General features: G+C 40.4%; 1 protein-coding gene and 1 non-coding gene across 8 annotated transcripts in view; one reads left to right on the top strand and one right to left on the bottom strand.

The window, feature by feature from the left end:
- MTR (5-methyltetrahydrofolate-homocysteine methyltransferase) overlaps nt 1-16,865 on the top strand; it is a 100,617-nt gene that overhangs the window by 20,991 nt on the left and 62,761 nt on the right. For all 7 annotated transcript variants that reach the window (XR_003520298.1, XR_003520297.2, XR_003520299.2 and 4 more), the window contains 5 exons: nt 7,105-7,205; nt 8,341-8,402; nt 9,678-9,745; nt 11,902-11,981; nt 14,780-14,892. Coding sequence is in view for 4 of the 7 variants with exons in the window: in XM_027595885.2 (XP_027451686.1) it covers nt 7,105-7,205; nt 8,341-8,402; nt 9,678-9,745; nt 11,902-11,981; nt 14,780-14,892 (424 nt within the window). In the remaining 3 variants the exon portion in view is untranslated. The remainder of the gene's footprint in view (nt 1-7,104; nt 7,206-8,340; nt 8,403-9,677; nt 9,746-11,901; nt 11,982-14,779; nt 14,893-16,865) is intronic.
- On the bottom strand, nt 1,594-1,697 carry LOC113923980. Its single transcript, XR_003520485.1, has one exon. It is a non-coding gene; the product is annotated as a U6 spliceosomal RNA (small nuclear RNA).

Here is a 16,865-nt window from a genome sequence, read left to right as displayed (position 1 = left end):
CACAGAGAGAATTTATTTGGTCTCTGATTTGTTAGGAATCTTACAGACCGAATGGACAGATAGGTGGATGGAAGGCAGCCCAGGAATTGGAGAATTGTATCAGGTCTTATTTATATTGTTCCAGGTTCAGAACTCTGAGTAGTGCCTACTGGTTTTCTTTCTAGTTCAATACTAAGTCTTAGTATAGAGGAGTCCTGTTAACAAATATGAAATATCAACTGCTGTACAGAAGTATGAACACAAATCTGGCCGGACAGAGGACGGATTAATGTTGTCCTTGTGAGATTCAGGGATGGCTTTGTCGAGAAGGTGACACTTGAGCTGGTTTTTGAAGCATGAGTCAGAGTTCACTAGGCAGAGGCAGATGGATGTGTTAGAATGAGCAAACAGCAGGAGAAGGACTGCATTTTTCTGAAACATTTTCGTATTACTGATGTTACTTTCACTTGACCCTCACTGCTGATTGGGCATTGTTTTCTCATGCCGCTAATGAGGACCTGAAGCGACCTTACTATTGAACCAGATGAGTTAGGATCGGAATGAAGTTTAGAAAAAGTCTAGGATCCTTTCTAATGATAATGTGATGATTTAAAAAAAAATTAGTTTATTATCTGGTGTTGAGTGTGGATGACAGTAGCACAAGATTGAAAAAAAAAAAAAGAGTAAAAGCATTCTAAATGGAGACCGGTGCAACCGAACAGGTCTCTTCAAGGCTTGTAACTTAGCTGTGCAATCTTTTTTTTTTTCTTTAAATGGAGGTATAACTGCCTTAAAATATTATACTAGTTTCAAGTGTACAACATAGTGGTTTGACATTTGTGTACATTGCAAAACGATTGCCACAATAAATCTCGTTATCGTCTGTCCCCGTACAAAGTTAACACCATATTACTGACTGTATTCCCCATGATGTACATGACATCCCAGTGACTTACTCTTTTGTAACTGGCAGTTTGTGCTTCTTGATTTGCACCCATATTACTTCCAGCCCCAAGGCCCCTCCCCTCTGGCAGTTATCAGTCTGTTCTCTTCTGTGAGTCTGGGTTTCGTTTTGTTTTGTTTTTTAAATTCTACGTGCAAGTCAAATCATGTGACGTTTGTCTTTCTCTGACTTATTTCACTTAGCATCATACCCTCATTGACTATTGTAAGTAATGCTGCAGTGAACATAGGGATACATGTATTTTTTTTGAATTAGTGTTTTTATTTTCTTTGGATAGATACCCAGTAGTGGAACTGCTGGGTTATATGGTATTTCTGTCTCATTTTTTGAGGAACCTTCCTGCTGTTTCCTGTAGTGGCTGCACCAGTTTGCATCCCCACCAACAGTGCACAAGGGTTCCCTTTTCTCCACATCCTCCCTAGCATTTGTTGTTTCTTGTCGTTTTGATACCAGCCAATCTGATAGGTGTCAGGTGATCTCTCATTGGGGTTCGATTTGGATTTCCCTGATGATGAGTGATGTTGAGCATCTTTTCATGGGCCTGTTGAGTATCTTCTTTGGAAAAATATCCATTCAGATCTTCTGTCCATTTCTTAATTGGATTTTTTTGTTGTTATTGAGTTGCATGAGTTCTTAATACATTTGGGATATAAGCCCCTTATCAGATAGATGATTTGCATGTCATCCGTGCGCAGGGGGCCTGCTGATCTCTGTATCGTTCTGTTTTTAGTACATGTGCTGCCAAAGTGAGCACCAGATGTATGATTTGCAAATATCTTCTCCTATTCCATAGGCTGCCTTTTAGTTTTGTTGATTGTTTTCTTTACTGTGCAGAAGCTTTTTAGTTTGATGTGGTCTCAATTGTTTATTTTCATTTTTGTTTCCCTTGTCTTTGGAATCAGATCCCCCCCAAAAAAACATTACTAAGATGGATATCAGGGAGCTTGCTGCCTATGTTTTCTCTCGGGAGTTTTATGGTTTCCATTCTTATATTCAAGTCTTTAATCCATTTTGAGTTTGTTTCTGTGTCTGGTGTAAGACAGCGATCCAGTTTCACTCTTTTTCATGTGGCTGTCCAGTTTTCCCAGCACCATTTATTGAAGAGACTGTGCTTTCCCCAGTGCATATTCTTGCCTTTCTTGTTGTAAATTAATTGACTGTATATGCATGGATTTATTTCTGGGCTCTCTTTTCTTCCACTCATCTGTGTGTCTGTTTTTAGGCCAATACCATACTATTTTGATGACTACAGCTTTGTAGCATGGTCTGAAATCCAGGCATGTGATATCTCCAGTTTTCTTTTTTTTCTCAGAATTGTTTTGGCTTTGAGGGTCTTTTGTGGTTCCATATACATTTTAGAAGTATTTGTTCTAGTTCTATGAAAAATGCATTGGAATTTTGATACGGATTGTGCTGTAGATTGCTTTAGAATCTGTACATTGCTTTGGGTACTGTGGACATTTTCACAGTATTCTTTTATTCCACGAGCATGGATATCTTTCCATTTCTTTGTGTCATCTTCAGTTTTTTTCATCAGTGTGTCTTACGGTTTTCAGTATACTGGTTTTTCACGTCTTGGTTAAATTTATTCCTAGGTATTTTATTCTTTTTGATGCAGTTGTATGGGATTGTTTTCTTAATTTCTCTTTTTGATAGTTTGCTATTAGTGTATAGACATGCAACGAATTTTTTTTGTATATGAATTTTGTGCCCTGCAACTTTACTGAATTCATTTATTAGTTCTAGCAATATTTTTAGTGGCGTCTTTAGGGTTTTCTGTAGAGTTCGTATCATCTGCAAATAGTGTGTTTTACTTCTTTCTGATTAGAATGCCTTTTATTTCTTTTGGCCCAATTGCTGTGGCTACAACTTCTGATACCGTGTTGAATCAAAGTGGAGAGAGTGGGCATCCTTTTCTGGTTTTAGAAGAAAAGCTTTAGCTTTTCACTATTGAGTATGATGTTAGCTGTAGGTTTGCCATATAGGGTTTTTATAATCTTGAGGTATGTTCCCTCTATACGCTCTTTGTTGAGAGTTTTTATCATAAGTGGATGTTGAATTTCGGCAGATGCTTTTTCGACATCTTTTGAGATGATCGTGTGGTTTTTAAGATTTCATTCTGCTCACACAGTATATTACATCGGCCGACTTGCAGATGTTGGAGCATCATTGCACCCCTGGAATAAATCCCACTTGATCATGGTGTGATCCTTTTAATGTATTGTTGAATTTGGTTTGCTAATATTTTGTTGAGGATTTTTGCATCTGTGTTCATCAGGGATATTGGCCAGTAATTTTCTTTTTTGGAGCTGTCCTTGTCTGGTTTTGGTATCAGGGTAATACTGACCTCTTAAGGAGGTTTGGAAGCATTTCCTCCTCTTCAATTTTTTGAAAGAGTTTGAGAAAGATAGGTATGACATTTTCTTTGAACGTTTTGGTAGAATTCACGAGTGGAGCCTTCTGGTCCTGGACTTTTGTTTTTTGGGAGGTTTTTGATTACTGCTTCAGGCTCCTTACTAGTAATTGGTCTATTGAGATTTTCTATTTCTTTGCGATTCAGTCTTGGAAGGTTGTAAGTTTCTGGGAATTTCTCCACTTCTTGAAGTTTCAACTTGTTGGCATATAATTGTTCATAATAGTCTCTTATGATTCTTTTGTATTTCTGTGGTATCGATTGTAACTTCTGCTTTCATTTCTGATTTTATTTATTTGAGGGTTCTCCTTTTTTCTCAGTGAGTTTAGCTGAAGGTTTGTCAATTTTGTTTATCTTTTCAAAGAACCAGCTCTGAGTTTCATTGATCTTTTCTATTTGTCTTTTTAGTCTGTATTTTATTTTTTTATTATATTTTTTTAAAGATTTATTTGTTTTAGAGAGAGCACACAAGCAGGGGGAGGGGCAGAGGGAGAGAGAGAAAGAGAATCTCAAGCAGGCTCCAACTCTCTGCTGAATGCAGAGCCTGATGTGGGGCTCAGTCTCACCACTCTGAGATCATGTCCTGAGCCGAAATCAAGAGTTGGCTTCTTAACTGACTGAGCCACCCAGGTGCCCTGTCTATTTCATTTATTTTTACTCTGAACTTTATTATTCCCTTCCTTTTGCTAACTTTGGGCTTCGTTTATTCTTATTCTAGTTCCTCTGGTGTAAAGTGAAATTGTTCATTTGAGATTTCTCTTGTTTCTTGAGGTTGACCTCTCTTGCTCTGAACTTTCCCCTTAGAGAGTCACTTTTGCTGCCTCCCGTAGATTTTGGTGTATTGTATTTTTATTTTCACTTGTCTCTAGGTATTTTTAAATTTCTCCTTTGATTTCTTCTATGACTCAGTAGTTCAGTAACATGTTTAATCTCCACATATTTGTAGTTTTCCCAGTTTTCTTCCTGTAATTGATTTCTAGTTTTCTACCATTGTGGTTGGAAAAGATGCTTGGTATGATTTCTCTTTAATTTTTTGAGACTTGTTTTGTGGCCTAACATGTGTTGCAGGGAATGTTCGGTGTACACTTGAGAAGAACGTGTATTCTGCTGCTTTTGGATGGAAGGTTCTGTATATATCATTTAAGTCCGTTGGTCTAATGTGTCTTATTAAGACCAATGTTTCCGTATTGATTTTCTGCCTGGATGATCACAATTGATGGAAGTGGTGTACTAAAGTCCCTTGTTGTTGTGTTGCTGTCAGTTTCTCCCTTTAAGTCTGTTAATAATGTTTATATGTTTTGTTGCTCCTACGTTAGGTGCATATGTATTGTTGAATTTTAAGAATTTTTTATCTTTTGGTTACCACTTATTTTATCAAATATGTGTTTTGCAAATATTTTCTCCCAGTCTGTGGCTTGTCTTCCCATGCTTTTAACAGCATCGTGTCTTTCACTGGGCAGAAGTTGTTGATTTTAGTGAAGTCCAGCGTATCAGCTTTTTCATTCATTGATCCTACTTTCAGTGTTTATCTAAAAACTCATGGCCAAACTCATGGCCACCTAAGTCTTCTCCCATGTTACCTCTTTTTTTTTCTTCCACGTTTTTATTTAGATTCCAGTTAGTAAACATATGGTATAATATTAGTTTCAGGCTGTTATCTTTTTATGTATCTTTATATCTTTAATAGTTCTGCAGTTTATATTTAGGTCTGTGATCCATTTTGAGTTAATTTTTGTGAAAGGTGTAAGGTCTGTGTCTCATCGAATTTTTTCACATGTGAATGTCCATTTGTTCCAGCACTGTTTGCTGAAAGAAGGGAGTCCTTTGTCCGTTGGCTTGCCTTTGCTGCTTTATCAAAGATCGGTTGACTGTGTTTGTGTGTTTCTTTTTCTGGACTCCCTGTTTCATTGCATTGATCTCTTTGTCTCTTCTTTCACCAATATCGTTGATTACTTTAGCTTTTAGTGTCAGTCCTTCAACTTTGTTCTTTTCCTTCAATATTGTATTAGCTACTCTGGGTTGTTTGCCTGTCCATATACATGTTGGAGTCATTTTGTTGATAGCTACAAAATACCTGGCTAGAATTTTCCCTGGGTTTGTGTGAATGAGTATATGTATATATGTATATATATATATAAAATTGAGAAGAGCTGGCATCTTAATAATACTGAGTCTTCCTGTTCATGTCCATGGAATATCTTTTCACCTACTTAGATTTGCTTTGATTTCTTTCTTCTGAGTCTTATCATTTTGTAGTTTTCTTCATGTAGGTCTTGTACATATTTGTTAGAATCATACCCCACTCTTTCATCTGTTTTGGTGCTGATGCAAATGGTATTGTGTTTTTAATTTCTAATTTCAATAGCTCATGGCTGGGATATAGGTAAACAATTGACTTTTGTATATTAACCTTGTATTTTGCAACCTTGCTATCAGTGCTTATTGGTTCCAAGAATTTTTTAGTTGATTCTTTGGGATTTTCTACATCCTGTCTGTGAATAAAGATGGTTTTATGTCTTCCTTTCCAATCTGTATAGCTTGTATTTTCCTTCTCTTCTTGCATTAGCCAGGACTTCCAGTATAATATCAAGTAGGAGTTGAAAATGGACATTCTCTATTTTGTTGCCCATCTTAGGGGAAAAGCGTCTAGTTTTACATCAAGTTATGATGTCAGCTATAGGTTTTTTTGTAGATGTTCTTTATCAAGTTGAGGAAGTTCCCCTCAATTCCTAGTTTGCTGAGAGTTTTTATCATGAATGGGTGTTGTGTGTATTTGTTAAATAAACTTTTTATTTTGGGGTAATTTCAGATTTACAAGAAAAGTTGCAAAGACAGTAGAGAGAATTTCCATATACTCTTCATCTAGTTTTCCCTAATGTTAGCATCTTACATAACTATGGTCCTTTTGTCAAACTAAGAATAGTATTACTATTAACTAAATTCCAGACTTTATTCAGATTTCAAGTGTTTTCACAATTGCCCTTTTTTTCTGCCTCAGGATCTAATCTAGTGTATCACATTGCACTTAGGAATCATTGTAAAAGAAAACAATTGAAATGGTCGAGTAGCTTCCTAGTTAATTTCTGAATTCCTGAGGGCCCCAGGGGCCCCTCTGAGAGTGGTATTGGAGGGGTTTCAGGCCCTCCACCCTAAAAACTTCAGTTAGAGCAGCTCTGTTCGGATCTGTTTCATTTGAATCAGTAAGTTTCATATGCAAAATGAAACTTGGTTTTATAGATAAATCAGTTTAATTTATAAGAGGACAAACTGTAAGGCCAAGGTCACCTTGCAAGTCAGTTATAGAGCAATGACTACTCAGTCTTGGTCTTCTGGACTCCCACAGTGGCTTCCATGTATCATTACTGTGCCTTCTCTTCTACCTCCATGATTTTCTTTTCTCCTTCTCATAAGTATTGCTTTCAGATCAGACGTCTGTTAGCACTGGTAGTTTGCTGGCATTTCTGTTTTCGGTATACTGGTAACCAAACTGTCAAATTCTTAAAGGAGCTACCACAGGCAGGGGCCTTTAGCTGTAAGATCGTCTGACATTGGAGACATGGACAGAAACATTCAGAGGGACTTCAGTGAAATGGCTTTGACTATATCTGCATAAAGGTGCTAAAGCTAAAGTGGAGATTTATTATCTGCTTGGTTTTAAATATAGTCCTTTCTTTATTGTAATGTTTTATATACATAAATACCTTGCATACAAGATGATGCTTCTGATACCTGCTTTTTGTTTTTACAGCATTGGATTAAACTGTGCTCTGGGTGCAGCTGAAATGAGACCTTTTATTGAAACAATTGGAAAATGTACAACAGCCTATGTCCTCTGTTATCCCAATGCAGGTGTGTATTTCTAGGGAGTTGCACACGGGTAAATCCAAATACACACGACAGGGTAGGTAGGGTTAAAAGAGTTTGGCTGAAAGAATTTGTTTTGCTGGTCTTGGTATGTAGTTGAAATTCAGTGGCCATTTTCTAAATGAAGAGTATTTGGGTCTAGACCACTGCTTGTCTGTAGACCTGAAGGAACAATTTGACTCAGCCTGCAAGCTTCAGGATTGGACAGAACTTTGGGGGAATGAAGCCCAGTTACAGAGCCTTGCTTTGGGGGTGACAGTGCTGGCCATGGGAACATAGCCAAAGAGATGAGTGAAAAGAAGAGGAGAGGGAGCCCTCCTCTGTGTTCTGTGTTAACAACCTTTGTCAGCTTTTTCTTTTCTAAAAGTTAGCACTTCTAGCTTACTATGTATAGATACAGATACAGATATTTATAGACCGTTCTCAAACTATCCAATTAGAAATTAGTAACCCATTCTGCATTAACCAGATTTCCTGGTGAATGTTTTTGAGTATTTGCTTAGCTCCTTACGGCTAACCATCATTTTCCAGCTTTCTTTCTTGAAATATGTATATCTTAATGCTCACCAAATTTTATTTCACCAGAAGGAGTAAGATAACTGGAAGGAGCTAATAGATAAAACAGGAAACTGGTTAATTTGATGCTAAAATTTTACTTGGGAAAATTTATTTGAATCTTTGAACTTGGAAAAATTTATTTGAGAACTGGTTGTGTTTTGAGTTTGTTTTTAATTCATATCGCCAGGTGCTCATTAGTTCAAAGGGTATGTAGTAGTCCCCAGCCTCTATCCTCAAGCAGCTAGCTGGCAAGATTGAGTTTCCTCTGTGGGAAGGGGATGGGGTTGGAGAAATTCTGTCCCATATAGTAGTGACTCTTTTCTTTCAAATGGAAGAGAAATAGTCTGTTTATTTGTCTCTGTGATTTTTTTTTTGGGGGGTGGGGGGAGAGGTGTATCTCTGCATTTACTGTGTTCAATATTAAGAACTATTATTTGTTTTTGCAAGTAATCACTATTTAATTATAAATATAAAATTTCCAAACTTTTAAACCTGCAGCCTCACAGACACTAGCCTATTTGTTAAGATGGTTTTCAGTAATGCTTGAAATGTGCTTTCTTAGGTCTTCCCAACACGTTTGGTGACTACGACGAAACTCCGCATATGATGGCCACGCAACTGAAGGTTAAGGATGGTCTTTCATTTGGTTTTTTAAGAGATGGAGTAATGGAATCTTAGATTTAGAATATTTAGAAATAGAATTTTCTCCTAAAGAAATCCCAGTGTCTATATAACAAAAGCTTACCCACTCTGAATTATGATGGTAGAGGCAGAGGGAGGGGCTCACCGGCAGTATTTTTCTCCCCATCTGGCCCTGGGGCTGTTGGAAAATCCCCAATCGGGCTGGACCCAGACTAATTGAAACTTTGCTGTCTTCTGCAATCCTCTCTTGTGGTGGCTTCCTTCCCCACTCCGCCCCAACCAAACTGCTGGGTGGAGTAGGTGTCCTCCTTGCTCCCTGTTGACACCTGCACACCTTATCGCCCACATACCTCCCATCTTTGAATTCCAGGTCATGGGACCATACTGCCCACTAACTCCCGGGTCTCTTCCTCATTCCTTGAACTTTCAACTTTTGGCTCACTAACATTCCCTCCTAAATGATTTCTGACTTGATTCTTGTGATTTCAGTTCCTTATCTCGTAGATGATCTTTCCAATACTCTGACTTCTCAGTTTCTTGACTTCCTGCCTCAGTTACTGTCTTTTGCTAACTAGCGTATGGTTAAACTCTAGACCCACACTGCCCAGTATGTAGCCACTACCATGTGGTTATTGCAGAACTTGAAATGTGACTGAGGAACTGAATTTTTAGTTCTTTATTTTTTTAAAGATTTTATTTATTATAGAGAGAGTGTGCATGCGCACATGAGCAGGAGGAGGAGCAGAGGGAGAGGGAGAAGTGGGCTCCCTGCTCAGGAGCCTGATGCGGGACTCGATCCCAGGACCCTGGGATCATGACCTGAGCTGAAGGCAGATGCTTAACTGACTGAGCCACCCAGGCGCCCCTGAATTTTTAGTTCATTAAAATTTAAAATTAACTTAAATATAAAAACTGATGCTCACTGTATGTGTTATTCGATACACTCTCCAGCTCACAGTCATTCACCTCAGCATATGGGGAAAAAAAAGAAATCTCTATTATGACCAAGTAGGCAAATGATTATGTCATTGTACTTATAAATGGTGTAAAGGATTTCATAGCATCTGAACTGTTTACTGCTTTTAAACTTACATCCAAGGCGCGTGAAAGCTTTATATCTTGGATTAAGTATGTTTAACTCTCTTTACAATGAAAAATTCGTTATTCAGGAAACATAGATCTCCTTCTGCTAAATTGGTGGAGGCAAGTTTAGAATTCAGATGGGCTCTGTGAAACCTTTTCTTTTCCGAAATGCAGGCCTTTGCTGTGGATGGCTTGGTCAATATAGTGGGTGGTTGCTGTGGTACGACACCAGATCATATCAGGTAGGAATCACTTCTAAATGCGCTATCTTTTGTCATGGGACCAGTCATGTCCTCCACCCCCCCACCATTCATGTGTTGAAGTTCCAGCCGCCCAGTTCCTTTGAACGTGACTGTATTTGGAGATAGGATCTTTAAAGAGATAATGAAGGTAAGACAAGATCCTATGGGTGGACCCTAATCCAGTGTAACTGGTGTCTTTGTGAGACAGACACACAGAGGAAGGGATCGAGTGAACACATAGGGGGAAGACAGCTGTCTCCAAGCCAGAGTGGCCTGAGGGGAGACTGGCCCTGCCCTGTCCACACACCTTCGTCTCAATTTCTAGCTTCCGGAACCTTGAGGAATTGCTGCTCTTTAAGCTACTCAGCCTGTGGTATTTTATTTTGGCAGCCCTAGCAAACCGAGATGCCTTTATATTGTGAAAAATTCCAAAAGCAAAGTAGAAAAATAATAAAATGAATTTCCATGTGCCTACCACAGAGTTTCGATAATTTTCTAGATTTTGCTATTGTTTTTTTGTCTATTTTCCAACTTTTTCCCCCTTAGAATATTGTGAAACAAATTCCAGATATCATGATATTCTATCCTTAAATACTAGTATTCAGAAAATTAAGGAGGGACAGTTCATATATCTTGTGGGCAAGTACATGTCTCCATTAATTGTCTCATGGAAGGGGAAGACAGTAAGACAACCAGGCACCTTAAGGTCATTGCGTACTCCATGTTGTTGAGTGAGCGTGTGAAGCATGGCGGTGTGGAAGAAGAGCCCGGTGGAGTATGTGTTCCAAGTCCTTGCCATTTTGTGACTGATAAGAGGAATAAGAGGTGGAATAAAATCCAGTTTCAGACTGTTTGTAATTTGTTTTTTCTCTCCCATGACTGATGATCCTGTTTTGAGCCAGTCATCTCACTGTTCTGAGTCTGTTTTTGTGCACACGATGTGTCTGCCATCCTGAAGTACCTAACAGTTCACTGCTTTTGTTGGCTTCTGTGATAGACTCTGTGAAGAGCCTATGGAATTTTTTAAAAATATCTTTTTTTTTTTTAAGATTTTATTTATTTGACAGACGACAGTGAGAGAGGGAACACAAGCAGGGGGAGTGGGAGAGGGAGAAGCAGGCTTCCCGTGGAGCAGGGAGCCCGATGTGGGACTCGATCCCAGGACCCTGGGATCATGACCTGAGCCGAAGGCAGACGCTTAACGACTGAGCCACCCAGGCGCCCCTGAAATATCTTTTAAATAGTATCTAAAAGCTATCAATAGTTGAAGGCGGATCTCTTTTTGTTTTTAAATCTTTGGATCTCTTTTTGTTTTTAAGGTTATCTCCTCCTTTTTAAAAAGAGTTGTTTTAAAAATACCTGTGTGTTTGTGTTTCTGTGTCCGTGTGTATCGACATGCAGGTATATATATGTCTGTATCTACTTATCTCCTACGTGTGTGTGTGTGTGTGTGTGTGCGCGCGTGTGCTGCTTTTACTTGGGCATACCAGTCTAGGGGGCAGCAGAGCGAGGAGTTCATACTGGCCCTGATAAATTTAGTGGAGTAGCCAGATTTTTCCAGGTTGATCAAAGACATAATTTACCACAGCCAATAAGGTTAAAAAGTATATGTATAATCAAAGCAAATTTTGAAGACTAATCATCTTGGAGTTTTAGTGATTTATTACAATGGTCCCTCCCTACTCTGTGCTTTCTGTGCCCGGGAAAAACTGACCTGAAACACGGGCCTCCAATCGTGGCACCTCTCCTGTATGCTCCTCCTTCTCAACGATGAAGCCTTTTTTTCTTTTAAACCACTAAGAAGCAAGCACATATTTCGTGGAGTAAAGGGCATCTATGGGTTTGAGAAAGAAAGGAGATTTGCTGTTTGCATTTGTGTAAACCATCGCGTATCTCGGTTTCTATCTCTTGAGGGCAGAAGCTCGTGCAGTCAGTACACAGCAGACTGGGAAAATACAGAAAAGTTAAAGTTGACACATTCATTTTCTGCATTGCTGAGAAAACTAAAAGGCATAACTGTTGCTGCGCATTTGGAATTAGGTATATAATTATGTGCATAGTTATGTTAAATAGGCTTAATTTCATAGCTGGGAATTAGTTAATTAAATTTATTTTATTCTGAATTAATGGAGGCAGTGTTTTCTCTTTTAACTCAGGGAGATTGCTAAAGCTGTGAAAAACTGTAAGCCTAGAGTTCCACCTGCCACTGTTTTTGAAGAGCATATGTTACTATCTGGTAAGTGATAAAGACATGATTTTTATCATTTCAGAAACCATTTGTGGGTTAATTTCATATGTTTATCCTAAGTGGTAGTGATGTGTGTGGCAAGTAACTTGTTTCTTAGGTCAAAGAAGCGTCCATATTTTTTCTTGCATTTAGATGAATTCTAGTGAAGATCAGGGGTGGGAAATGGGCAGAAGGCACAGGTGGTTTGCCCAGGTGGGGCCCTTGCTTAGATTTAGAACTCACATGGTCCTGGCTCTGTGAGGTACTGCTTTGAAAACATATTCTTGGCCACAGGTTGTTTTAATCGTCAGACTTGCTATTAGTTATTGAAAATTCCAAGGCTCAATGGTTTGTCACAACAGCAGCCTCTTCATAGAAAATTGTGCTTGCTTCTACAACATTATTGTCGCCATTTTAGATTCACCATGTATTTAGGACTTTACAAAGAGGTGTGGTATTGACTGTTCTCTGGTGCTCGACAGTCCCATAAGGTGGGCAGCTTCCCTTTTTGAGAATGAGTGTTGATGTTCAAATAAGGAACGTTAATAAAAGAGTTTATCATGCCATCCATTAGAAACATAACTTTAAATTTTATGTTTTCCCCATAATACTTCAATGATGTATTGTTAGGTAGCATTTCTAAGGAAAACAATTGTGTGTATATTATATATGTATATATATATAATATACACACAGATTCTTAGAGAACATGCAAATAGCGCACATGGGAAATTAGGCACCCTAATAATTTAGAATTTAGCATTTCTCTGAATTTAAGTATTTTTGTTCCTTATGTTCCTCTAAGAAAATTGAAATAAAATACAAGGGAAAGTAAAAGGAACACCTACTTTTCTCAGTTGGAATATAACTTCATCGAATTCATCCCAGTGAGTGAGTGTGAAGTTGGGTTAAAAACCCTCTTCAGTCTTCCTTGTTTTCTTTTTATTCTCCAGAAAACAGAGAGAGGTGTGGTAGGATAGTTTATGTCATCCTTAGATCTTAAAACTATTGTTTGCTTCAGCCAAGGACTAGCAGTTTAAATAGTCAGGCTTTGCCACAATTGAAACAAGAAGAGAACCACTTAGATATGATTTTTATTTTAATTTATTTTTTAAGATTTTATTTATTTGACAGAGAGCGGGCTCAAGCAGGGGAAGGGACAGAGGGAGGAGCAGGCTCCCCGCGGGGCAGGGAGCCCGACACGGAGCTCCATCCCAGGACCCCCGGGATCATGCCCTGAGCCCGAAGCAGATGCTTAACTGACTGAGCCACCCAGGCGCCCCTAGATATGATTTTTTAAAAAAGAATTTAGATGTAAGAATAAAAGAATCCTCTTCTTCTGATTTGAATTTCATGTGCTATTTCTAAATTGCTTTAAAAATCACCTGCAATCAGATTTTAAAAGAATGACATCAAACATACTCTTTCATGGATTACAAACCTAAGAAAATTGTAGTTTTTATATCAGATACTTCACATGTATAACCGATGAGAAGCCCTCTGTATGCGGCGCTCATAGGGCGATGATGCAGGGCCCCTTGAGCATTTACGCTTTGGCCCGGCTGTCTGCCTGCCCTGCGCGCTCCCGGGTCTGACTAAGGCCCGGGACCACCCTGCAGCTCCCTCGGAGGGTCACTCCCAGTGGGAAGAAATGACAGGACAAAACTGGGAAGGGATAGCTTCCCCAGTCCCTTAAACAGTCTGGAACACTTTTGTGATTACTCATCTCATATTCGTTTTTTTCCTCTCCCTGATATTTTGTTCTTTCTCAACCAGTGCTTTGACAAAGGACACAAAAGCCATTTTCTTTTATTGACAACAATGGCAATGATTGCTGGTGCTAATTTTATGCTTATCAGTGTTCTCTAGTCTCATTTTTGCAATAGTGCTATGAAATGTGTAAAACAATTATGAAAAACCATCCTTTTATGTCTCTCTTTTATACGATCAGAGGCTATGAAAGAAGTGTCCCTGGGCTTTGAACCCGCGGCTGGCTGTCCCTCCATCCTGCCTGTAACCACGCTGCAAGCCCCCCTCGCCTCACACTTTCAATAGAACAAGTAGAACAAAAACAGTTAAGGGCTGTTTCTCTAGTGATACTTTACGCCTCATCTTGCTTTTTACCTCCGTGAATGTGTTCATAATTAGAAAGCTGGTATTCGCCCCTCAGTTGGCCTGTAACAGGAGAGAGATAAGGAGAGAGGTGCAGAGAGCCCCGGTTTTTCCAGCATCAGCTCATGAGTGGGGGGTGTGCCGCGGCAAATCCTGTCTCCCAGGGCTCAGCCTGGGTCCTTCCTTGTGATCTCATGCGTCCTTGCTGGTTATGGGTTCTTGGCCCCTGGATCAAAGACACACGGTAAAGCTCTCAGCTCACGGCTGGTGGGATGACGAAAGCTTACTCCATCTGGCTTCAAGCTGATGTCTGGGTGGACAGCTGCAGAGTGATCCTTCGATTCTACCTTCACGGCTTCCACCCCCCACTCTTGGTGAAATAGGGGTATGATGATAATGTTTCCTTGTTTCTCAGAGCTGGTATGAAGCAGTTCTTTAGAAACATTTTGCATCTCCACTCCGAAAATACTTCTTGTGGGAGTTCTGGGTGTCCATGTAGCTGTAACATGTAGCCTTTGTTGTGTTTAAATATCCCTGGGGGAGGGGGCCACGGTCCTAATCCCACATCAGGGATCCTCTCTAGTCCTGTGGGCTGTGCCGCCGAAGCTTCTTTCTCAATGAAAACATTTGTTTCTGTCTGTCTCATGTCATCATATGACTTTTCAGAAAATTTTCAAAATGCTTCTCCTTTTAAGGTCTAGAGCCCTTCAGGATCGGACCGTACACCAACTTTGTTAACATTGGAGAGCGCTGTAACGTGGCAGGATCCAGGAAGTTTGCTAAACTCATCATGGCAGGAAACTATGAAGTGAGCATCTCATTAAGACCCTTGAGGCATCTGCCATGTTTTTGGCTAGACAGCATGTAAATGAGACAGCTCTGCCTTCGGGAGCGCTCTTAGCAGAGCTTCTGGGGACCGTGAGGAGAACAGTCACGTGTGTCTGCAGCGGGTGGGCGGGTGGGAGCCTGCGGCTTTGTAAGACGGAAGCTGCTATTATTAATATTTGTCAAAAAGAACTGCCTCTGGGGTCTGAAGTGGGGTGAGGGGGGAGGGATCCAGGTTCTGGCTATTTCTGTTAACTGTGAAGTAAGTTTAAGAATTTGAGAATACTCTTCATGTTGGCTTCTCACAAATCCTTACAGGGAAAGGGGAAGCCAAGAGCATTCCTAGTTACTTCCTCGTGACCACATCCAACAGCTGACTAGTGCGGTGGTCTTGATTCTGCTGGCTCCAGACTAAAATAAACAAGCACACAGAAAAGAAGGAATAGGCCCCTGCCTTGGAGAGTCTGCATGACGGCTTAGCCATAGTATTTCTCAGCTTGGTCACTCTGTGGGTCAGCAAACTCTGATCCCCACAGAGCCTACCCTACACAGCCGGATGGATTTTTTTTTTTTTTTTCTTATTAAAATAGTAAGTTAAACATTGGAGGAATTTAGTCTGGGCTTTCGTGATGATTTATTTTATCATCAACTGTCACTTGGAGGTTTTGCAAGCTTTAGGAAATAGATTTTCCAGAAATCAGTATCAAAGCAGACTTCATTTTAATCACCAAGAAAGGACCCATTTATCAGCCTTCATGAACTTACTAGTTACTGCTCCATGGTAGCCCTCAGTGGCGCCCCTCTGAGGCACACCGACAAGGCCTGCTTAGCTGCTTTGCTGCTTCCTGGCAGGTGCTGTCTGCCCTCTGCCCTGCATTCCTGCTGCTGCCGCTGTGAGCTCCTGTCACAGCCCTCCCCCCGATCAGAAGCTTTCACAGGGGTCGCATTTTGTGCAGGTGGGAGAAAATCCAAACTCTTTAGGCCACCATTCATTTAGCTCACTTAGACACCAGACCGTCTTCCCATCCCAGCCTGTCACCCGAACATTCCAGAAGACTTGCTTCTGCACCCATGCCTTTTTTTTCTTGTTCGTTCCTCTCTGAAATCCTGATGACCCTTAGTAGTTACATAGCATTCTTCAGTTGGCCATGTTTCTATTTACTTTTTGATTATTGTGGCCATTCTGTGGTGTACCTTTGAGCTGTCAGATTTGATAGATTTGATACTGAGGACAGAGGGCAACTTAGGAACATGAAAGCGGATGGGAGTAATAATATCTAGCCTTTAGTAGGGTCTTACTATGTGCCAGTCATGGTGCGAGGCGCTTTCCATCATTACTCACCGAATCCTCACAGACCCATGAGATAGGTTCCATTATTACCCCTATTTTTCCCACGTACATCTGGGGGAAGGCAAACGACTCGCCTGTTGTTCACAGCAAGTGAATGGTAGACCCCAAGGCCACTCTGCTGTCCCTGCCTTCAGGACACAGGAGGAGGCGTGGGATCTGTCAGGGGGCCGCTAGGGCTGACTCCTCATTTGATTCTGGTTTTCCCGGAGTCAGCGATCCCTCGAGCCTTTGTGGTTTAACAGAAGGAGCACTGACCCTGAAAGAAGCTCCAGGGCTGATTTTTGCTCACCTTGTACAAATGATGTCATCGTAGCCAGCCCATTTGGGAGGGTTGGACCTCCAAGGTTTTACTCCGTGACTTTTCTGGAATAGAAAGGTCAGGTATTGGCATCTCTGCTTTCCAGCTCTTTCAATCTCTGGTCTCACCAGGTTGCTAGCTGTCTCCGCTCTGCTTCCTCCAGTCTGTCTCCCAGGGGCCAGCTGAAGACTGTCCCTCTGAGGTGGCTTCCTCCATTGCAGTCCGCAGAGACTGGCCCTCTCCTGCTTTGTAGGTCATCTCGAACTTGACTCGCACCTCACATGGCAACACTGCTGGCTGTTTGTGT

This window comes from Zalophus californianus, chromosome 15 (assembly GCF_009762305.2).
Source record: "Zalophus californianus isolate mZalCal1 chromosome 15, mZalCal1.pri.v2, whole genome shotgun sequence".
Taxonomy (NCBI): domain Eukaryota; kingdom Metazoa; phylum Chordata; class Mammalia; order Carnivora; family Otariidae; genus Zalophus; species Zalophus californianus.
This window is presented reverse-complemented; position numbering and strand designations above follow the sequence as displayed.